The sequence below is a fragment of the Odontesthes bonariensis genome, chromosome 14 (genome assembly GCF_027942865.1).
Source record: "Odontesthes bonariensis isolate fOdoBon6 chromosome 14, fOdoBon6.hap1, whole genome shotgun sequence".
Taxonomy (NCBI): domain Eukaryota; kingdom Metazoa; phylum Chordata; class Actinopteri; order Atheriniformes; family Atherinopsidae; genus Odontesthes; species Odontesthes bonariensis.
In genome coordinates, this window is record NC_134519.1 from 20,438,916 (window position 1) to 20,463,614 (window position 24,699).

Genomic DNA, 24,699 nt, shown 5'->3' on the forward strand with positions numbered 1-24,699 from the left:
CCAAACACTACTTCTAAAATCATTCTCATAAGATGGCTTTTCCCACTTGTCTCCTGCATTTTCGTTAACACGTAGCAAACCACATTAGTATATTTTACTGTGCTTTTTCAAGCTAATACTAAAGTGTCATCTGATGGATAAAAAGGCAATTTACTTCTAATGGATTTCTTCTAATACATTTTGAACATGAATGGGTCATTGTGTAACAAAGGTACTAATGTTAACCAAGGCTAGGAAAACCATTGCATTAGCAGAATCCATTGGTTTTAGTTTAGTAGCAGCACTTAAAGAGGGGAAACTGAAAATAAACATTAGATATTAAATAAACATGAAATGTCTATTTCAGTGTTCTCTATCACACACACCCCACATAGTTTTTCATGCTAAAAGTTTCTGTTGAGCCAGTTGATAAGAGGAATTCCATCACACAAAGTAGCATGAAGATAAATTAGCCCTTAGATGCTGCACTGACCTCTGTTGTGTGCTTGAGTTTTTCTCATCAAGGTCTTCGTTCAGTAGATGCTGCTTCATCTGGTTATAATAGCATGCTAATTAGACCTAATGAGACTTACAGACTTCAGGCGAGATTCTTGCATAACCTTCAGCGACTTTCCCTTTATGACACAAACACCAGGAAGAATGCATGCATCGTGGGTGATTTTACAGTTTTTGTCAGAGAAGACAGAAACCTTGGACATCCGAATGAGACAAATTGGTTTAAAAAACATCTTCCTTTAAGCTCCTCAAATGTTTTTAGGTTGTACAATACTTTCATACAATGAGTTACTTCCTTTTGTCACCCTAAGCTGAGGTGGTTAACTTTTTTTTTCAATTTAAACATGATATTCTCTATCTTTGTACCATCAGGTAGTTTTCTATTGGAAATTTGCAGATTTTAGCATTATCTACAATGACAGGCATTACCGGAGTTAAGTCTTTATTTTCAATTGGCTCTTTCATTTAGCCTCCTGCACGACCTCATCTCATCACTCTTCTTCTATCCTGTGGATTACTGCTGCTTCCCTTGATTTGTTTGTCCTTTATACACCCAACAAATTTGATTTGAACTGATGGACTAAATCTAGCTGTAAATGCTGCATGAGTTGTCACTGCTGCTTTGAAATGAACAAGCTGCTGCACAGCATACCTCCATCTGTCATTTGAGTGAGAAAGTATCTGAAACAGCCACTAAAGCGCCCAAAAGTTTCCCAGAGGAGGCCTGTGTGCTGTGCTGTTGTGTCCTGTATCTCAGAGGTGAGAGGTTGTTTATCACACCATTACACTCGCTGCACCTTTACTCGTGTCTGTCTTTTCTGTTTCACCCTTGCATTCTTTATCTTTCACTTAATCATTCCTCACTGTTAATTATTCTCCTCATGCACATCTTCCTTTCTCCTCTCTTGTTCTCATCGGTCCAGAGTGTGTCTCAAACTCTTTGTGCCCTCTGTCTCATCCTCTATTCTTGTATGTCCTTCACTTGTCTCCCCTCCTCCACTCCATTGTTTGTAGCAGTGGGAGCTGTAAACACTCCTGTTTATGCCCCCACATTTACATTCAAAACCACCTCTCAGGTTTATGGTTTGAAAATCTCCACTTCATCCTTTTCTTGCCATAAGCACTGGCTTCTTCTACTGGCTGGCAGAGCTGTGCTCTCAATGCAGCCTGCTAAAAAGAATGACATGCATTCAGTCAGCTTTCTGAAGCTTTTTTTTTTTTTTTTTTGATAGAAAAATTAAAGCATAGATACATGAAATACATATGGGAATGGTGTCTGATACAGAAGTAATCTTGAGAGTATCCAAACAAACAGGGACAGGATTTTAGCCTCTCTTTAGGCTTGTACAGTGATTACAACCAACGTTGTGAGCTGCTGAACTTGAATGTTTCAGGGGCACTGCAAATTATTTGATTCTTAATTGAATTGTGGAGACCTGCTTTTGGGTTACAAACATGAACACACATATTTCTGATGTTGTAGACATATTTGTTTGCTTGGTATTGCTATTAAAGCTTCACAATATCAGCCACCTGATGGGCAGCATCTGGTCAATCAGGCGTGGTGATATGTATCATCAAATGATCCTGTTGTGTGGTCTGTATGTGAACATTAGAGAACTGCAACCTGCAATGCAGAGGGTTTTGTAATTTGTTAGTTATTGAAGCTGTTGAAGCTCAAAAGAATACAACAGAAACCTTGACGCATGCTTGGTAATGATCTTTGATTGGTCAATTACTGAAGATTTGCCAAGGGGGCGGGAGAGGGACGACAGTGACTCATGAACGAGCACAACTCCTGTTGCCTATCAAGAAGCGACAACATTTATAAACAAAACAGTCAAAAAAACTTTGACAAATAGGATTTTTGCACTTTTTTTGTATTATTTTAATATGAGAATTAATCAATGAATACACAAAATGGTAACATGCTAATCCAACAATAAACATATAAAGGCAGGCAAAAGGGGTTTGGAAAGGGGAAACTCAACAAAACACACCTTAGAAATCTTTGATTCCCCAGACAAACAGTGAAAATGGTGTGGTAAGCTACCTTAGCTGAGGTAGATGTGCAGCAGTTTACGTCTCAAATGAATCAACATGACCTCGATTTTTAAACCTTGCCTAAAATTAAGAAATGATCATAATCCTTTCAAGCCTCTCGACAACTTTACTAAAACAGCGAAGAGAATAAAACAAACAAGTTAGTTTGTTACTCGCCAAACCTTGTCTACCTCTCCTTTTTCTTTCTCACTTCCTCCGATAAAGTTGTCTTCGTTATCTTTGGCCCATTGGCCACAGTTTGTGTCCATTATAGTGAAACTGTTTTTTTTGTTGTTTAACTTCCAAGTCTTGATTTGAAGATAGAAATCTATGGTGAAAGTGTGTTGTTATTGTGCGACGAGGTGTCATAAATCAAAATGCAAGACCAGGTGGTTACTGGGTTAAAAACAGACAAATATCCAATTTTTCCATGCTTTAAACTTATGAATACTGTCTGTACTGAATGGCAAGGTTCCAGGTGGTGCAATGAGGTCTCTGAAAATCACTAGAATTGATCAATCTACACAGTAAAATCTACACAATGCTGATTTTATCATTCATAAACTATATGAAACAAGTCGTCTGTATTCACTCAGTTTGTCCAGCCACCCTCTGCTCCTCAGGAGCTGATGACAGAGATGCTAAATGAATTGAATGAATGAAGTGGATTAAATGGATATAATGCTTTATGAGCAGCACCAGTCATGTTGTTTTTAATTAAGAGTTACCATAGCTGTAATCTTGTAATAGGTGATAACACATTTCTTCAAAAGTGAGATTGTTGGGAAATTATAAAATTATCATGGTCTTGTGTTTCAACAGTGGCACCAGCCATGAACTTGAATGTACGAGGAGTGACAGATCGTACCATTGACCTGGAGTGGGAGGGGTCAGTTGTTCTGACAGATTTCTTAGTTACCTACACACCAAGCAGCCCGGGTGGTAAGTACAGATCTGAGCTCACATTTTAAAACAACGTTCTTTAATTGTGGACAAATTGCAGGTGCTTACTCATATAAGAGCATTTTTTTTACCTGTCTCTCTATCAGGCGTGCAGCTAGAGTTGAGGATTCCAGGCAATACCACCACCTGCACTGTATCAGGACTGGAGGCAGGCATGGAGTATAACATGAATGTGTTTGCTGTCATTAACAACACAATCAGTGTTCCCGCCAGTATTACCGTTTGGACCTGTAAGTGTTTTTTTTGTTTTGTTTTCCCCTCCTTTGACTTTGGAGCCTTTAGGAGTTTTATCGCATTCACGTTTCGTCCTTGAGTTTATTTTTTTCCTCTTCACTCTTTTGCAAAATTGCTTACACACGTATGCAGTCACACATCAGTCATGTAAATGCACACACAGCTTGTCTATTTCTATTCTTTTAATACCCCCCAAAGTCATCTCTGAGTGTAATAAGAACACCATCTGTTCCTCTCTGCGACCTGGTTGTTATTTTCACCTGTAACTGCTTAATGTCACACACACACTCACACACACACACACACACACACACACACACACACACACACACACACACACACACACACACACTGTTAGGTGTTAATATTAGGTTGTTATATCTGTTAGGGACTACATGCATTTGTATCGAACCCCTGCCTAAGTAATAGACCATTCGTTGTGTCATCTGATATAAACGTATTTCTATTAATGCCATCATGGCAGGCTAAAAGTATTCTCCATTTCACAGACAAGTGAATTTGATTATCATGGTGGTAAATTTATGAGCAATAAAGGAATTAGGGCAGTTAAACTTGATGGAAGCATTTTTTCAGTGTGGATATGATTTAATGGGTCATCTTTGTAAAATGAAATTAATGAAAGGAGAATTTCATCATCTGAAACTTTGTTTAGTGAAAATGGTGGCTTGTTAAAAAGTGAGTTCATGGTTTTTCTGAATGAATACATATTAAGAGTTTAGGTTTTTTATTGTAAACCAAGGAACAGATATAATCAAATTTTATATAACTTTCATTACAATAGTCAAAAATATTATATAAAAGCTTGAAAAATCTTATCAGTATATTGTCTCATCTTGTTATAAATCTCATTAACTTAAAGTGACTTGTACAAAAAAACAATGGGTTCTTACACACTGTGGAAAAATATAGAATTGGTTTTTAATGTCCAAGTCTTCATGAGTATTAAAAAAAAGTTTAATATTGTGTTGAAAATACCTTAAACAAGAAATTGAGACCTTAAACCTATGAGGAAAATATTAATAGACATAACAAACTATGTGAAAAGTTGACTGTGATGGTCCTTATTTTTGTAGCAATTAGTAGCAAAAAACTTGAACTAAAAAAATCTTGTTTGTTCAAATAAATGAATAAATGGTTTTATCCAATATTTTAACCTGTTATATCAATATCATCTAGATCAGAGATACACATTGCGCAGCTCGCGAGCCACATCCAGCTTCTCAAGCTTTAATTGGTGGCTCGCACTCGCATAGTAGCTTATAACAATATGGTAACAATAACAATACATTTTTTCAAATAACATACAGTGAATACTGCACAGTATTATGTATTTTTATTAAGTGTGCGTTTTTGTAGTATTAAGTATTAATTAAGGCTTAATGGTGTTTTCTAAAGGGGACACTGTTAAACCTGGCAACGCAGCCCGCTTAAACCACCTCAGACTTGACCGCAGTGCACGCTAGCTCCTTTAGCCAGCACGAGATGCAAGCACAATGGATCGGTTTTTAATTAAAAAAGGGCAAAAACCAGCACAAAAACCTAACGAAAATCAGCATGAAGACGCCAGAGAGGGGATGAGCAGACAAACGTCGGGTGTACCGTGAGATGCAGGCACAATGGATCGGTTTTAAATTTAAAAAAAGGGCAAAAACCAGCACAAAAACCATGCCCATCTTGAATGTCTCACTATGATTACAACAACAAACTACAAATACAACATGAAGAAAGTCAAGGACATGCATGCCAACTTAACTGGTCTTAATTGAAAATATTTTGGCTGTGTTGTTTCTTTTTTGTGGGATGTTTTATATGTAGAAATGCATATTTGCAAAAGGGGACTTAGTATGTTGTCGTAAAAGTGGCCCTTCCCTTAATTTTGCTCTGCCAATGTGGCTCTTGTGAAAAAATGAGTGAGTATCACTAATCTAGATCATTTTCCATTGCTCAATAAAATTAAATGTAAATTAATTGATCCAGGGCAATATGTGTATACATGTGGGAACCTGAAAACAATACCATAACCAGTCAATAATGTTAGTGGAGCATTATTCATAATAAAAAAAAAGAAATAAAGTTAAAGGCAACAGAACAGAGAAGAAATGTCAATGGTTCAGCATTGGGCCTCTTCAGTATTACATGGAGTTAGGATTTATGGGCCGTGTGGGTCACTGAAGTACAATAATAGGTTGTCTGACTTCCTCTCCAGATCTCTCCAATCCAGATGGTTTAGTCTTCAAATCCATCACAGAGACGTCGGTGGAGGTCCAGTGGAAACCCTTCTACTATTCCTTTGATGGATGGGAGATCAGTTTCATCCCCAAGGTAGAGCTTGGACACTCAGGGATGTAGTGCTGTTTGTTCATGTGCCGCTTTACACTGATGATGCACTTACGTGCAGGTGCACCAACATGCTGGGGAACTTTTCTCAGGTTATGTAAACAGTCCCCATCATGTTTCGACTCACGTATTTACAAAAGATTCATAATACACAACAGGCTAAAACAAGGTTATGTGCAGTATTATTAATGTCTTGTTTTTAGTGAAATTGCTCATATATGGCCGAGTGAGCTAACAAGTGAACCTTCATTTTCTAAATAAATGAGTTGCGCTCCGTCTTCAGCTGTTGTTATTAATATTAATGAGGTAGGTGCACAGGCATAAATGTAGGTTTCAACCAAGTTTTCAATCATTCTGTGTTCAATTTTGTCATTTATTTTAAGTTTTTGTCAAACTAGTATTAATAACGTTAATAATAATGATACAATATAATGAATCAAGCACCGTTAACTAACCCTAAATAACTTAAACACTTTAGACAACTTCATAAAACTATGAACACAAAGTGAAGAACTGTTTCAAAACAGTTTACTATTACTGTTCATCAGGTCAACACTATTTGAATACCAAATAGTGTAAGCACCTAAATTAAACAAATTAAACAAGTGGATTGTCTTGAGCTTATTATCTATTAGAGGGATGAGTTCTTAAACACGTTTCCCCTTTTCTTCGCAAAACCATATCAGGGACGAGTTCAAATCCAGAAAGCACATACCACTCTCTCTCTATTGCCTTCTGTAAACTCAGATACTCTTCGGACTCTAATCTCATCCCTCTCACAGTAATTGGTTTTCTCCTTTAAGATGTTCTCTGGAGAGGTATACTCTGGTCCAACCCGGCTCTAAGCCCCAAATCTGATGTTGAGATGCTTTTTTCTTTGGTCTTTTTTAAGCCTTTATAAGGATAGGGAGTTTTGCGAATGAAAAAAACAGAGGCCTCCTTAATTTTATTTTATTGCTTTTAGCCCTTACCTTCTCCTTCTCTCAATCCACTCCCTGATATGTCGCCACTGTCACTCTTCTTCTATCTTCTTCCATCCCCCTCCACCTTTTCTCCTAATCCCTTGATTAAAGTTTCCATCTACCACCTCTTGGTTGAGATCTGTAACCCTTTTTTCTCCAACTACCCTCCATCCCTTTGTTTTATTGTACATGTTCGCTCTTCAGTCTTCCCATACTTTCTCTCGCTCCCTAGCCACAGGGGAAATCATATTAAGACTTGGCAGCCCCACCCCCCTAGATTTAATCCAGCAGAGGGGATTGTGAATTTTGACAATCTCATAATGGAAGTAGGCATGAAAGCTTTAGACCCGTGCGAACAAATACAGAATTCACTAAGAAGGAAACAGAGAGGGAGGAGGGAGCTTTAAGACCACCAGCAAACATTATTAGAAACAGTTACACTGTATATAAATAGTCAAGATGAAATATTATCCTGCCATTGTTGTTTTTAGTACGTATGTTTAGTGGTTACAGCATCAGGGGTCATATGCAGCCTTTAGAAACCATATCAGCATTCAATAGTATCAATTTGGGATTTTTCCAGGGGAATAGATATACTTTGGTTCTCTCAAAAAATACAGTTTGATGTTCCCTCCAAATTAAATTCGCAAACACGGAAACTCAAAGATGACTACGCATGAGTTTACCCTGAAGCATCTGCTTATTGTGATTCATAGTGAAGCTAATAGTGGAAGCTCAAAGGTCAGGATGAGGAAGTGCACATTTGTAGTATTTTTCTCATCTTGTTGAAAGATGATGTTTACATAAATGCTAGTTAATTCATGCCCATGGCTAACGATGTTCAGATTAACGATTCAGAATCAGATTCCTCCTGTACTCCTGAGAGGAAGATGCAATTCCAGGCACTTTCCATAACCAGCTGAAAATCAGTCTTTTTTATCTGATGCTTCATTGTGTTCAGCAAAATTGTCTGATGGAGGAGAAAGTGAATTCTGTGAGAATTGTGTGTGTATGTATGTATTATTTCTTTATTGTGCGTTTAAGGTAACTTCAACCTTGTAGTCTTTTTGAAAGGTTTTATAGTGTCAAACAGTGGAAATTGGCTAACAACACCCTCACTGGCTGTCGCCAAGAAACTCACTAGATTCTTCCTTTACCTGTGTTCCAGCTCATCTCCAGGTTTTATAATATTCAGCCAGGTAGTTTTTCATGATCCTGCTACAGCTGATATAGTGCCCTTCGTCCAAATGAAAACTGTTGAGTTTTAATGGGATACTTTTGTCTTACCTTTTACTGTCTGTTTAAATGTATAATGAATTATGGCAATGGAAATATCAGATATTTACACACTCTCATTCACACATATATGCAATTCCAGTTGAAAATGTAATAGTTATCAAGGACATGATTGTCATTAACGATTTAAAAGAAAAAAAAAAAGAGAATTTGGTGCGAGTTTCAAAAATCAACAATCAAAATAGGTAAAGGCTCACAAATGGAAATCTATTGAATACAACTTATTGGTGCAAGATTCTGTTATACTGATTCTGATTTAAACTCGGGCTTGGGAGGAGTTCGGGGAGGCCATGGAGAACGACTTCCGGACGGCCTCGAGGAGATTCTGGTCCACCATCCGGCGGCTCAGGGGGGGGAAGCGGTGCACCGTCAACACCGTGTATGGTGAGGGCGGGGCTCTGCTGACTTCAACTAGGGACGTCGTGAGTCGGTGGGGGGAATACTTCGAGGGCCTCCTCAATCCTACCGACACGCCTTCCGATGAGGAAGCAGAGTTGGGGAGCTCGGACGTGGGGCCTCCCATTTCTGGGGCTGAGGTTGCCGAGGTGGTCAAAAAACTCCTCGGTGGCAAGGCCCCGGGGGTGAATGAGGTCCGTCCTGAGTTCCTCAAGGCTCTGGATGTTGTGGGGCTGTCTTGGTTGACACGCCTCTGCAGCATCGCGTGGACATCGGGGGCAGTGCCTCTGGACTGGCAGATCGGGGTGGTGGTCCCCCTCTTTAAAAAGGGGGACCGGAGGGTGTGTTCTAACTATAGGGGGATCACACTCCTCAGCCTCCCTAGTAAGGTCTTTTCGGGGGTACTGGAGAGGAGGATTCGCCGGATAGTCGAATCTCGGATTCAGGAGGTGCAGTGTGGTTTTCGTCCTGGCCGTGGAACAGTGGACCAGCTCTATACCCTCCGCAGGATCCTGGAGGGAGCATGGGAGTTCACCCAACCGGTCTACATGTGTTTTGCGGACTTGGAGAAGGCGTTCGACCGTGTCCCTCGGGGACTCTTGTGGGGGTTGCTCCGGGAGTATGGAGTGCCGGACTCCTTGATATGGGCTGTTAGGTCTCTGTATGACCGGTGTCAGAGTTTGGTCCGCATTGCCGGCAGTAAGTCGGACATGTTTCCTGTGAGGGTTGGACTCCGTCAGGGCTGCCCTTTGTCACCGATTCTGTTCATAATTTTTATGGACAGAATTTCTAGGCGCAGCCAGGGCGTTGAGGGGGTCCGGTTTGGCGACCTCAGAATCGGGTCTCTGCTCTTTGCGGACGATGTGGTTCTGTTGGCGTCGTCAGGCCGTGACCTTCAGCTCTCACTGGAGCGGTTCGCAGCTGAGTGTGAAGCGGCTGGGATGAGAATCAGCACCTCCAAATCCGAGACCATGGTCTTTGGCTGGAAAAGGGTGGAATGCTCTCCGGGTCGGGAATGAGATCCTTCCCCAAGTGGAGGAGTTCAAGTATCTCGGGGTCTTGTTCACGAGTGAGGGACGAATGGAGCAGGAGATTGACAGGCGGATCGGTGCGGCATCTGCAGTGATGCGTGCTCTGCACCGGCCCGTCGTGGTGAAGAAGGAGCTGAGCGAGAAGGCGAAGCTCTCGATTTACCGGTCAATCTATGTTCCTACCCTCACCTATGGTCACGAGCTGTGGGTAATGACCGAAAGAACGAGATCGCGAATACAAGCGGCCGAAATGAGTTTCCTCTGCAGGGTGTCTGGGCTCTCCCTTAGAGATAGGGTGAGAAGCTCGGTCATCCGGGAGGGGCTCGGAGTAGAACCGCTGCTCCTCCGCATCGAGAGGAGTCAGATGAGGTGGCTCAGGCATCTGGTTAGGATGCCTCCTGGACGCCTCCCTGGTGAGGTGTTCCGGGCCCGTCCCACTGGGAAGAGGCCCCGGGGAAGACCCAGGACACGTTGGAGAGACTATGTTTCTCGGCTGGCCTGGGAACGCCTCGGGGTCCCCCCAGAAGAGCTGGAGGAAGTGGCATGGGACAGGGACGTCTGGGTCTCTTTGCTCAAGCTGCTGCCCCTGCGACCCGATCCCCGGACCAGCGGAAGATAATGGATGGATGGATGGATGGATTCTGTTATATCTTACCCTGATAATGAGGTCGAGGTCATTTTATATGGATTACATCCCTAATGTTGATCTGGTTTAAAGGTGGGGTATGAGATCTTGGAAAAACGGTTCCTGCAAGCTATATTTTTGAAAATACACAACCTTGCCTCTCCCTTCAGCCCACCCCTCGAAACCACGCCTTCAAAACACATGAACGAATCACGAGTCTGTGAACGCGCAGGGGGGAGGGGTGAGGGGGGCTGACGGTTGATTGGCATGTCAAAATCCAATAGAAGTAACTCTCATCATTACTTCTATTGGTCAGACATTTCCTCTTGCTACACCCTCTACAATGGACTAAAATATAAAACATTTTTTCCAAACATTCTATTTTAGTGGGTGCAATGGGGTCGTGAGGAGGTTTTCAGACAATATGATAAAAAATGTTCCAGAAAACATCTCATACCCCACCTTTAAGAAAGCACAGTAGCAAACCGTTTTATATTCTGCTTTTATGCAAGTATTCAAAGTGCTGCTCAGACCAGCAGTAGGTAAAAGATCTGTCGGCCGGCAGGAAGTGCGTGTGCAACAATGGCTCTCTGAGAACAGCTGGATAAACCTGGGGCTGGATATGGATGAGTGACAGGCCTTTGGAAACATACATAGTGCTGCCTCTGCAGAAAGTGGCCTAAGAAACATCACTTTTGTGTACCCATTTTTGCAGCATAATAAGGTCTGGGATTTTAATGTGCTAAACTATCAATAGAAATGAGCTCCTTAAGTCACTGTTCGTTCTGTGTAGCTAGTTTTTCATCCATCAGAATTCTTGAATGTTGCTTTTTTTTTGTCAAAGTTGCGTACATTCACTCAAAAATGCCTATGGCGTGCTTTATATGTGATTTATTTTGTGGGTCTTATCACTTCTCTGTCTTGTTTTTTTTTTCGAAGGACAATGATGGAGGGATGACTACACAGCTGCCCAGCACTATCACTTCATTTGTGCAAACTGGTTTGAGGCCTGGGGAGGAGTACACGGTTAACCTGGTGGCCCTCCGAGACCAGGGCAGAAGTCAGCCCGTTACTGCTACTTTCATAACATGTACGTGTGTATAAATGAGAGCTGGAAATGACCAGCAAAAAGCATTTTGTTGTCTGCTTTTTATGTTGAGGGAGGAAGGCAAGGCAAGGCATCTTTATTTATATAGCACATTTCATACCACAGGCAACTCAATGTGCTTTACATAAAGACAAGGCATTTAAAAGAACAGCATAAAGCAGCAATTTAAAGGGACAAAAAATAGAATAAAAATCAAAACACAGTTAAAAGCAATCAAAGAAGAGGGGAAAAAGGAAAATATAAACTCAACCATAAGCACACCGAAAGAGAAATGTTTTTAACCTGGATTTAAAAGTGCTTACAGTTGGGGCTGATTTCAGTTCTGCTGGTAGTTTGTTCCAGTTGTGTGCAGCATAACAGCTAAAAGCTGCTTCACCGTATCTAGTTTGAACTCTGGGCTCCACTATCTGACCTGAGTCAGCAGATCTCAGAGCTCTACTGCGTTTATACTCTACTAGCATGTCATTCATGTATTCTGGACCTAAACCATTCCGTGATTTGTAGCCACATCGAGCCACATCGAGGACATGCCACCCTCGGAAAAATGAGCTGTGAGTGTAACCTGGTCATATTTTGTCTGCCATATTAATGTCCCTGGTGTAAACTTTGCTGAGGCGCTGGTCCCACTCCTTATCCGGATGACACTCCCTCGACAGCTATAATAGATCCAATTCAAATCTCGTCCATAACAATCCCGGGTCTGACGTCTGCAGTCAAAACACCATCAATATGCTGTCGCGCTTTTGTTCGTTTTTGTGCGTTGTAATTAAGTATTGATTAATAATTCATGGCACCTTCATTAATTTTTCACAGCTGCTCGCTGCATGACACCTTATTGGATAAAGAAAGAGTAAAGACAAATTTGAGGTTGCTAAATTATTTATAGCAAAGATTTATCCTTCCTTTGAGACTAAGGTAGCACCGTGAGGAGTCTGGAAGAAAACCAGAGGGAGAGCACTGCTGATGCAGGGCTGGTTCTCTGCAACTCTTTTCCTCTGGAAGTTTTCTAGGACGAGACCCAAGGGGCCAATTTCTAATGTTTCAAGGATCAGGTTGAACCTGCAATATGTCAAGCTTGAGTCCGAGACTTATTTAGATCTCCAAAACTCATACAAAGATGTAAAATGCCATAAGAGTGCACATCCTAAATAACTTTCACGAGTATACCTGTGGCCAGCAAAAGTGAATAATTGCATTGTCAAATCACAGCGTGGCGCTTTCAGTTTAAAAAGAATGTCTGCTGAACTATCTGCCGTTGCATGAAGAGGTGATGAGTTCCTCAAAATTTTAGGATGTTTCACACCTTTTCTAAGTGCTATTTGAGTTGTGATCATTTCAATTAGTGACATAAAGTCTGCATGATTGCCATTTTTTAATCAGTTCTGAGGTTAATTTGAAGTTCAATCAATCAAGGAAAGTGTTATTTTGAGTTGAAAGACTACACTAGTCATCTGTTAAAGGCAATAGATGTCAAACCATAGCTTTTGGGAAATTACCAAGCATTTGCTATAAAACACTGATTAACACATTTTCCAATATGTTATTACCTTGACTGAAATGTCTATGAGAGTCAAGCTAAGAAAATGTTCATTGAATCGATCTTCTGTTAAACATTTTTGTTTCACTCATTACACCTGGTGTGCGTTCAGATCTTCGCACATTGTTAAGTGTTATTTTCAATCAGCATGGAGACACTTGGATCACAACTTATTTTTTACACCCTCTGTAATTCAATTAATTGTCTCAGTGTGTGTCAGACTGAATAGGTTTAACTTGAATTGCTTGAATAGTGAGAGCATCTTTTACTGTTAAGACACTCCACATCTGCCACTGCAAAAGGGAAGATTAACATTGAAATTCTAAGTTTCACATTTCAAAATTCTTGTGAAACATGATTGAAACATGTTCAAAGTAAAAGTTGACATCCGATGTTTTGTCAATATAATGGCATGTAGTTTCTCCTCAAGGTTTTGTTTAACTTGATTTGAATTTTTCAGATTTTAAGCTGAACTGAAGTTCTCTTTCAGCTTCTAGTGATTAGATATTTAATGTTTTAAAGATTAAGCTTCATATTTTGAAAGAAAAACGTATTCTTATGAAGAAATATGTTTGAATTTTTGTGCTAATGAAACATTGAATCATTTCTGGAAATAAATTGGAGGTGTCAGCCTGGATGCCCCTCAGATTAGTTGGGGCTGATAAAATGCTATAAGGTCAGTAAGAAGAAAAAAAGTTCAGCTTGTGCAGTTTCAGCTTTTTTGAGCCTAAAATTTACTCAAAATACACTATTTTAAAAACCTAAGAGGTCAAAATGTGTCTAGACTTGGGACCGGTGATAATGACAATAGGTGCAAGTTGCAGCCCTCCAGTGTATCACAAGGCTTACAGAGACGGTGTGTTGACAGTCGGAATAAAGCCCACACATGCAGAAATCCGACTCTGCTATTTACTAAATGGAAAATTTGTGACATCTTGTCAGTGATTGTTAAGAAAAAATAAAGACGTGTGGCATTCATAAGTGGCAGAGACTGAACTTAAACATTCTTATATAGTCGTGTTACTGAATGTGTAGTACTGCACCACCTTTTTTTGGCCAGTCTGCTGATCCAGTGCAAGTAGAAGCAGGTTTTGTTCAACCAACATTCTATAGTATGAGATAAACTGTGATGCCTCGATAATGGAGCGAAATCAGAAATTAGATCAGGCTGTTTCACAAATTGTAGAGGTCAAAATGTGTCTAGACTTGGGACCGGTGATAATGACAATAGGTGCAAGTTGCAGCCCTCCCTATTAGCAAGATTATTTTTTTTTAAATATATTTATTTGGTATAAAAAAAAGAAGAAAAAACGGCTGTTAAAATAATGATGATATTAGGTAATGCTCAGCCTCAGTCAAAAAAATAAGGTAGCAATACATGGCAGGGTTGACACAGAGACTGGCGTGACTCACCTTTGTTCGTGACAATGACAAAAGGATGCTTGTTTTTCTTGGTTTTGCAGTGATTGATGGCCCCACCCAGCTGATTGTGCGGGATGTATCAGACACTGTGGCATTTGTGGAGTGGACGCCTCCGAAAGCAAAGATCGATCAGATTGTGTTGCGTTATGGCCTCGTGGGAGGAGAGGGGCCATGGACTACCTTTCGTCTTCAGCCCACACTTAGCCAGTACTCTCTACAGGTGTGTGTGTGTGTGTGTGTGAACGATTTGTCATGTCCTGAAGTCACAAATTTTATCATTCTGTCATATCGGGAACTCACCTGCCATCTGTAGACAAAGAAAAGCTCTCCTAACGAGGTGCTTTTTTTATGTTTGGAGTTGTGCTAATTTTATGTCTTCTCATGCTTGTAAAATGATCTAATCTCAGAGTCTGCCTGTCATCTGTGTCTGGAGATGAAACAAAAGTGGAAACGATTCATGCAAAGAGCCCAATCAGACAAATGTCTGTTTTCTTCACTCCGCAGGTTCTCCGTCCTGGCTCACGATACGAGGTGTCTGTGAGCGGAGTGAGGAAAGGAAACGAGAGCGGATCTATTTCCACAGAATTTACTACCGGTGAGGTCTGACAGCAAGCAGATGTGGGGATGTGTGTGTGTGTGTGTGGGGGGGGGTGTCGGTGTGATCTTGGGCTTGCCTTTGAGAATAGAACAGTAATGGAACATTGCCTAATCCATGCCAAATTGTTTATCTGCATTTGATAAGGTTGTGAACATCTGTTCAAGGTAATTCTTACCTTTCTAAAGTTTATTCAAAAGAAAGTATTTCTGAAATTATTGAGTTGATTTGCTGTGAGTTCAAACATTACTCCCAGCTACATCTACAGTAAAACATAGTTATACGTGTGATGTCTCTATACTTTAGATGTATATTTCGGTTTGTCAAATGAAGTGAAATCTACAGAAATGGACAGAAAGATCTCATGAGAAGAAAAAAAGATTATCTCACTGAACAAATTAATATCAAGTATGATTGTTGACTCAAGTGTGTATCTGTGTGCGACGCTGTTTAAACTGCTGATTTTCGCTTGTTTACAATCCCTGAGAATTGGTCTCTGTGTCCCCAACATTGTCAGCTTTATCGTTCTTCTCAGAGATCGATGCCCCCAAGAACTTGCGGCTTGTGTCCAAGACCTCCACCACCCTCGAGCTGGAGTGGGATAACAGTGAGGCCGAGGTAAAGAGAAACGGACCAGATTTAATCTATTTGTATTGATTTCCTTTCAGGCACTTTAAGTGATTGATGGGAGAGGTATGCATCTCAGGACAGCAAGGTTTAGGTATTTGGATATCAACTTTGCATCCCCCTTTTGTTTTGTTGTTTTAATTTATGAAATGACTGATGCTCAATAAACACAATAAATCACAACTTGCTTGAGTCGTACCCACAGACTCACAAGAATATTGCACATTCAAGCAGTTTTTTGAGTTGATAAAAATCAACGAGATGTTTCAGTGTTAATCCAAACATCGTCATCAGTTGTGAAAAGATACTCCAGGTTTTTCTTTTTAAAATCCAGTCTTTCTCTTCCTCAATTTTACTTCCTTGATGTTTTACTCTCACAGACATATTTATCGTATTTTGCATTGCAAGGTGTGTTTTATTATATTATCGTCCTCCTCAGCTCGGAGGCAATGGCTTTTATTTTTGGCTGTTTTACTTGTTTAATGCCTGTATTATTCTGTGTCAACATTATAAATTATTAGATTAAACCACCAAACAATCTAAACTAGTTGAAATGAACTCCACAGTGGACTACCTACAAGTAAAAATGTTTCTTGCTTGTCATTGAATCAGTGATGATATACTAATGCAACAGGTTTGAGCCACTCCACATTGAACTTTGCATTGCATATAGCCAGGAACATGGAAAATAAGTACACTGATTTACTGAAGTGCAGACTTAGATGGAAATACAATATGAAACAGAGTTTATACAATCCTAACAGGCTTGAAAGTCAGTATTAAAGGGGAAGTTCGTTTTTTTTAAACCCGGACCTTATTTCTGGCATAAAATTTGTTCACTTACTCACCGATAACATCTACTCCTTCGGACGCTATTTAGATCACTCGAGATCCGCGTATATCCATATAACGGGAGTGAACAGGGCATAGACAATACAGCCTCTAAATAAGGCATTATTGGTCTTTATTTCACCAATACTTTAAGACGAATGAATGAATGAACGCGTACTATTGCACTGTTAGCTCAGAGTCGCCGTGTTGTTGTTATCGGGTGATTTCCACGCACGTGTCTACTAGGATGACGTGATCGCCGCTGCAGCACAGCTCATTCACTCTGTGATGGTCAGCTATCTTTATACTACCTACTGCTGGTTTTGTGCAACACTGCAATTTGGAAATACGGAATAACTAACCATGTTACCAGCAGCAGTAGCAAATTCACGCATCAATGACGTCGTCCCAGTAGACGCGTGTGTAGAAAGCTCCTGATAGCCCCCCCTGATAACAACAACAACAGGCAACTCTGAACTCACAGGGGAATTGTATGCGTTCATTCATTAATTACCTTCAACTGACTGTCATAAATGTTTAAATTCCTCTGATTAAACATAGGTGGAGGCCTACCAGGTGGTGTACAGCACTTTAGCAGGAGATCTGTACGACAAAGTCATCGTACCACGCAATGAGGGCGCCACCACTAAGACTACTCTCACAGGTAAGTGAGGAATCGCAGTGGGTTTTTTCCGTCCTTCGCTTGTGTTGTCGTGTATTCTTGAATTTTTTTATCATGTACATCTGTAGAGCTCTTGCCCTCTGTGTGTTTTTCCTGATTACCTCACTATTATCACAGAACATCTCATGTGTAATGAAGAAGCTGGGAAGTGCCTGTGTTTTACATGGCAGAATTATCTCCAGAGCTAACACTTGGTTGACAGGTTCTACTGATTGTATCTGTAGAAATGTTTGTTGTCCTGCAGGCGTATTGAAAGGCTGTCAGAGAGATGGGTCAGCTGGGATGTTTTTTTCTGAAACGCTCTAATGCTGCAAAGGGCATGGCCTGCATGAGAATAGAAGCAAAAAGGTCCTCGTGTTGTTCTGTGAGGCCACAGCAATCAATGCTCTCTCCACTTTCATTCTTTCCCCGTCAACCTTATTTTCCCTCTCTAAGTCTCTCCCTTCTAATAATCTGTCATCCAATCCCTTATTTTTCATCGCTCATCCCTTCATCTATATTTCTGCAGCTAGGGAAACTGAAACACACTCAGTTGATTTGAATAGGATCCATTACGCAGTTGGCAAAATCCGATTTCTTCAGAAATCATACTAATGTTCATGTAAATCTACTCCTCACCTCTACTGCAGAGATAATTGTGCTCTTATGAAAAACTCCATCTAATTGACATGCACTTTGTGTGAGGAGAAGATTGTGAGGCATTTTGTTGTACTGCTGTATTGCCTGTAAATGTTCCAGTTCCCTCTCCATCTTTCTGCTCTTTCAGATCTGCTGCCAGGCACAGAATACGGTATTGGTATTTCTGCCATGAAAGGTAGCAACCAGAGCACACCAGCAACAATGAACGCAAGGACAGGTGAGTGAATTATACTTTGTGCTCCACTTTATGGTGCCGGTGATTCTTGCATACACATGAAGACAAAATCAGTGAATCACAGCAGACTTGGTGTACAAACCACAGCATCACGGTCTGCTAGTCGACCCATTTGTTACTGTACATGTAATCCTCCGTTTGTGCTTTGGGTCAGTGCTCCTGCTCCAGTCATTAACAGCTGTTTTAGAAAATTAGCAAATTAGATTTTGGCAAGACTTGTGGTATATTATAGAGGCTTGTAGCTGTTTTATGTTATCGGCTTGGGTCAAAGTTCCCATTACAACATTTTAGAGCAGTAATCATGCATGCCATTTAGCTAATTACCCTCTCTTTACCTCAGTACTTGATAGACTATTTAAATTCTTATTGTGTGTTGAGTTGTTTGGCTGAAAAAGGACTCCATTTAACCATAACCTGATCCTGAAGAGTTGAATCGCTCATCTCTCCCATGATGTTTCGCTATCCTGGACTTGTAGTTATTTTACAGGCTGGAAATATTTTCATGCCTGACAAAAATGATACATCCATTGTCTTTTTATTATTAACTCTATTTTTGAACTTTGAAAATGCAACTCTCAAACAGCTTTAAAGACTATTACGACACATGGATCAGCAGCATGCCACTTTGCTCATGTTGCTTTCATTTTCTTTGTCTCTTTTTTTGGTGAACAAAAATGGAGCTGCGAACACTGAAGTTTCAGGCAAACTGATGAAGATGTGCAGAAAATTAACTCTGAATTAAAACCTGTGATCGAGCGGGCGAGTAGGAGGTCCTTTCGGAAATGAACATCCTGGAAGCTCAGTGTGAACTTTTTTTTTTATCAGTGATTGGTTTTCTTTGATGTCAGAGCTGCAGCAGATAGCTAGTATGTAATAGCACAATGTAGATAAGATTACATCAGAAACCAATTTAAAACGGGCTGATCACTAGCAACAGTTATATTTTTGTTGAAATCGAGGATGCAACTTTTAGTTTCTATTTCTGAATAAATCTCTCTATTTTTCCTTTTTTTTTTTCATAAACTGAACAACTATGTGGTCGGTAAGAAATAGTGAAAGCGGCTGACGTAAAAAAATTTTGATGTGAAGCTGACATCAGCTATCCAAAACTTGTGCTCAGTAGTCAGACACATTTACACGGCGCTATGTCATGGCTGCTGAAGGGTCTGACATCGCTCCTTATTCCCTGACTTGTTGCTTATTTACCTATCTCTTTACCTATCTATATAATGCTTATTTAAACCAAGTGCAACTGGTTTGAATGAATCTAATTCAAGGGTGTAGCAGTTGTGCTCTTTAAAGATGGGTTCTTGAAATATAGGACCTTGTTTTAGTGGAATAGTGGAGGAAAACATGCAGGGCCTGCCTGTTAAAATGTGAATAGAGTAAACATGTTCTATGTAGATTTTTACAACCATTCACTGAAAGTTCTCCGCAGACTTGCAGGAGTATTGCAGGATCCAAATCTTCCTCATATCCGCCTGCTTTTAGCTTGTTGGTTGCAGCTTAGACTTTGTTGTTTCCCATTGCAAAGTTGAGCTTGATAACGGTAAAATACAGATAACAGAGGTTAGGGAGAACCCTGCAGTAAACAACAGCTTATCTCCAGGTTTGTACCAGTGGAGCTATGATTACACTATGGAGCAGTTTGTACTGTTGCTGTTGTTACTTGTGCTTGTGCATAAGACACAAATGTACACTTACAAGCAGGCTTTATTCCACCAAGCAATACCAGGTGCTATGCCAGAAATGCTGCAAAGCATAAGCAGAAACAGTTAAGAAGAAGACTGGTTCTACATAAACATGAAGACTGTATTAAAAGTAGGATTAAGAGCAAGGTCCCATGAGTTTGTTGCTCACTCTGTTGGTGTGCATACATTCAGCTGTGTTCCTCAGGCTAACGGTGTTTATATGCTCATGCAGAATACTACCTTAAATTTCCTCTTTGTGTTTTGAAACTGTTGCTGAAAATGTTATATTGCACCTGCGCTTGAAGTGAACACATGTTTTTTTCTCTGATGCTGTAGGTCTGGATGTACCCATAGATCTAACTGTGACAGCTTCTACAGACAACACCATCACTCTGGTGTGGGGCATAGTCCAAGGTCCGATCGACCATTACAAAGTCACCTACACATCTTCTTCCGGTGTCACTTCTGAGGTAAGGGATTCGACAAACAGTTGCACTGTTTACGATGACAAAATGTGGACTCTTTGTATTCAAATCTACACATCCTCCTGATTAAGATCATACAAGACTGTGAACTGTTTTTTGTGAAGTCACACTGTAGTGAGTAGAGAAGTTCCTCTGAATCCAGTCTTATATGCCTGATTCCTGTTCCAGCTGACAGTCCCCAAAGATGTTACTACCACCACTCTGACAGACCTTGAGCCTGGAACTGAGTACACCATCACTGTAGCAGCAAGAAGAGGAAGGCAGCAGAGCACTGCAGCAACAATAGATGCCTTCACAGGTAGAGAGAACAATCAGACTTTGTATTCTGAAAGAGGTCTTTGTTTTGCTTTTGAACCACGTCAAATGAGCTGAGAGAAATGTTTGAAGCCTATATTCAAATCAAAGCTAAGATAATATGACAAAAGGATGAGATGAGCTCCTTTCCTTGATATACAAACATTGTTTTGAGTGCTTTTTTCATTTTGCTCACAAACTTTGTGAAACGATATTATTGTACCAACTTAATATTCAGAAAGAAATCAAATAAATATTTTTTTTGTGACTTGCCACAGAAAAGGAAATAAAAGATCAGACCATTACTGCAGAATGCTAGAGACAGTTCTAAAGACAGCGGCGGAGAATAATCGAGTTGAATGGTGAATAAAATGAACTAAAGTGGTATCAGTAGGTGAGGTGAGCCAGACTAAAAGAAACAGAGTACCTTAAAGGACATTGAAGAAGTAATTAGCAGAGGTAAATTATTCAAGTCAGCTAATGAGCTTGTTACAAGTGTTTCCTAATTGCAACTCTGCTGTGCATCTAAATGTATTTGTGTTAGTTTCTTCCCACTTGTGCTCAACACCACGTTCTCTCTGTCAAGCTGTTATTCTCAATTCTGTCTGCTTGCACCACTCATCTTGTCTCTCAGCCTCATGGTATTTCTTTCATTCCAGTCACAGTTTAGTTATTTTTCTACAGAGTTGTCTATCCATCCAATTACATGTCAAATCACCTATCGATCCTCTCAGCCTTCTGGGCTCTTTGTACGTTTCACCAAAAGCTTGATGTGATTTACAGTTTCACAAAGGATGGTGTCAAAATCAAGAGCACGCGCTTACCTGCTGTCAGATGTGTCACTGTTGTCTTCACCGCTGTCATTACCATCTTTTTTTTTTTTTTCTTCTTCTGCAATGTGACCATCATGGCAGTTGTCACTGTCGCAACATTATCATCATCATATTCATCCTCTTTTGTTAACTGTGGCTCCTTCGGTAACTCCACTTTCACCATCTGCAGAGAAATGAGAGACAGATAAAATCACAGATTAAGATAGTTAGAGGATAAAGATTAAATTGCCTGTCATCTTCTCATCCACAGTCTGCCATATTGACAGCATCTGTCTGCCTGCACCCGGATTAACTCGTTATAATGATAAAAAAAAAAAACGACATAGTGATCAAATATTAATCACAGACCTTCTTCAGTGCATTGTCTCTGTCATGTAGTTTGTCTCTGCTGGGGAATGAGCTCTAGATCTCTGCAAGCTACTTAGATTTGACTCATTTATGTATATTGTTTTACACTTGATCAAGCAGAGAGCACAAAGGGATTCTTTAGATGATGTTCAGTATGTTATTTTAATTTTGCTGAATTCCTTTGTTCTGTCAATTTTTCTTCAATTCGATCATTTACTCACTGATTTTTGTTCACAGAAGTAAGAATGAGAGTGAGATAACCTTCCCCTACAGGAGATTTGAGGTTTTTTTCTTTATCTTCACACTCGGCAAACATCAACGGTTCCTTTGTACCATTGGAGTAATATTATGAAGGGACATATTGAACTTTTGGATGTGTTCTCTTTGATGAAGTTTCATTACACCCATCACGGCAGGAAAACCTGTTTAAACTCTTCACGCAACTTTCTCTCAACTGTTTTTCTGTCCGTCATGTCAAAGAAAAAAATTTATCTACGTTTTTTCTATTTGACTTGAAGAGCGCGACTTTCCCTTTGTCATCACATACATTGCTTCTGTGTGGCCATCGTCATTTTTCTCAGCACGGCCATCACATTACAGAGACTTACTCCTTCTGAAATATTGAATCCATAATTACAGTAAAGCCACTGACCTTTCTCCTGGAGATCCAGGTCTGGATGAACGGGTCCTTTGTTGTATCCCGTCTTCCACGACTGCACACAAGGACGTAGAAGCGCACCACCATCAGCAGCTCTGTGTGATCTAAATTTCTGCTGGCTGCATACCAGCAATACATGTCAACAGCTTGTGAAGGATATTAGAAGTTAGCAGTTCACTGAGAAGAATATAGATGTAGGCCAGCATAAACAATGCAAGCTTCACCTGATGATTGATTACAAAGAGACCTCCACAGCACACCTGTAGTCTGGAAGATTCAGAAAAGAAGAAGTTAATGTTGCCACATTTTTCCAGCTGTTTATATGCGTGGGTATACAAATGCCTAATTAAATTAAACTTTTGCATTTGATGCTGCGTCTGCTTCTACACAGGCTCATTTACTTTTCATCATCTCCTCTCCAGGTCATACTCATTGACAACAGCATCTGCTTCTATCATCCATTTTTGTCTTTATGAAAAGTCCCATCACATCTTCATCTTAATGGTGGATAATCTCATTAGATTCTCCTCTTCATTACCAATTAAATCATTGCTTCCACAGGACTGTCGTTCTGACTCTTACCTTCCCCATCAAGATTGTACCCAAGGCTAATTTTCTCAATTGTATTATGAACGATCTGTTAAACCATCCCGGACTGCTTCCATTCATCACCAAATGGCTTGTCTGTCATCTCCATAACAGTGGCAGCTGTTTTTTCATCACCACTTCCCATTCGTCACAGGACTTTAACATGTCCTTGAAAGCTCTCCAGTGACCTGTACACCCCCATTCCTCCAGGAATCAGGCCCGTAACCCACCTCTACTTGTCAGAGGTGACTTCAGACTCAGTGTCGGTGACGTGGAACGCCCCAGCACCGCCCGCTGACCTGTTTATTCTGAGCTACAGCTCTGCTGACGGGACCGACACCTCTAAGGTGACGCTGGACGGCTCCAAGACGAGGTCACTGGTCCAGGGCCTGCTCCCATCCACTCACTACACCGTCAGTCTAATCACAATTCAGGGGGATGCTACTTCTGAGCCCATTACAGCGTCACTCACTACAGGTGAGCCGCTTGAATTTGCAAAAAAGTGGTTTGAAATAAACCAAAATACAGCGACGTAAGCAGCAGCATAGGTATGTAGCATCCGGTAGGTTTTGCCTAAAAAGTGATGCGCCCTTCTGTCATAATACTGTTTGATAATATGTAGGTACTGTGAGGCACCTATGATCTTTGCATGCAAACGTGTTTGGAGTAACATTTCATCTGTAAATTATTTGTAAAGTATTTTGGTAGATAAAATGTCAGGTAAATAAAAACTTATGGAAAAATTCTCCACAGAGTTTTTCTTTTTTAAGTTTAATTCAATTCAATTCTGTTATTTTATTTTATTTTTCAAGTTTAATATGGTACCTTTACCTTGTTTGTTGTCTAACCAACACCTTAAAAACCTCAAAAGATCAAAACTACTACAATATTTTTATTTAACAACCTCTCATTCCCACAATAGGGAAGCTGTAACCAGGTAATTGTTGGCATTTTTGCCTCTTAAATTAATTTACAGAAGGAGTTTAGAAGCTGCCTTGACGTTTTCTCCTTTTAAAAATTTTTTTAGACTTGGAGACAGAAATACAGGCTTGTTTTGTTCCTCTGTGGTATCAGATGGCAGAGTTTTGCCACACATGTTATTTGGATCACTTTAAAGCCAGACAAATAATACAGTTTTCTTTCTAAATTCAAATTTACAACCGTAATCTCAGGAGGCAGTTTTTGAAAGCTGCAAATGAATGGTGTTCTAATGAAGAGAAGGTAGAAAGTGGAATGAAGGTTGCAGTTTGTTACTATCTTTACTTTTTAATCCCTTTGCTTTCCGACTTTTTTCTTTTACGATTTATTTATACCTCTTCGTATTTCTTCCAGCCCTACCACAATGAACCCTCCTTAACCTCTTAAACATTTCTCTGGTATTTCCCAACTGAATTTTTCAACTTCAATACAACTGGCTCACTGTTAAAAGAAACTCACAGGTGTGGTATTTACATTTCAGGAGGGAAATATATAGAGAGGGTCTATTTTCTAACCTTTGAGAGAGATCTAGAATGGGTAAGAGGAAAGGAGAGAAGCTCCCCTCGTTTCTAAAAAGAGACAGCAAAAGGACGATCATCGTACAGAGACAGGACAGAAGCCAAATAGAGACAAAATGAGAAGACAAATTGAGCAAATTGGGAAACAAGCGTTAAGCAAAAAAGATTTGCCAGAAACAGTGATTACAGTGCCAGGTTTAAATAATACTTTGGAAGCATGGAGCTTT

The 24,699-nt window shown here is 40.2% G+C and overlaps 1 protein-coding gene across 4 annotated transcripts in view; it reads left to right on the forward strand.

The window, feature by feature from the left end:
• Window positions 1–24,699, forward strand: part of tnr (tenascin R (restrictin, janusin)) — a 99,587-nt gene that overhangs the window by 35,612 nt on the left and 39,276 nt on the right. Inside the window, exons 7-18 of one of the 4 annotated variants that reach the window (XM_075483417.1) lie at window positions 3,361–3,480; window positions 3,588–3,731; window positions 5,963–6,078; window positions 11,343–11,493; window positions 14,512–14,690; window positions 14,975–15,065; window positions 15,583–15,683; window positions 17,085–17,187; window positions 17,972–18,061; window positions 20,107–20,240; window positions 20,424–20,553; window positions 23,187–23,453. In XM_075483417.1, coding sequence (XP_075339532.1) covers window positions 3,361–3,480; window positions 3,588–3,731; window positions 5,963–6,078; window positions 11,343–11,493; window positions 14,512–14,690; window positions 14,975–15,065; window positions 15,583–15,683; window positions 17,085–17,187; window positions 17,972–18,061; window positions 20,107–20,240; window positions 20,424–20,553; window positions 23,187–23,453 — 1,626 coding nt within the window. The remainder of the gene's footprint in view (window positions 1–3,360; window positions 3,481–3,587; window positions 3,732–5,962; window positions 6,079–11,342; window positions 11,494–14,511; window positions 14,691–14,974; window positions 15,066–15,582; window positions 15,684–17,084; window positions 17,188–17,971; window positions 18,062–20,106; window positions 20,241–20,423; window positions 20,554–23,186; window positions 23,454–24,699) is intronic. The other 3 variants (XM_075483418.1, XM_075483419.1, XM_075483420.1) reach the window with 3 other exon arrangements.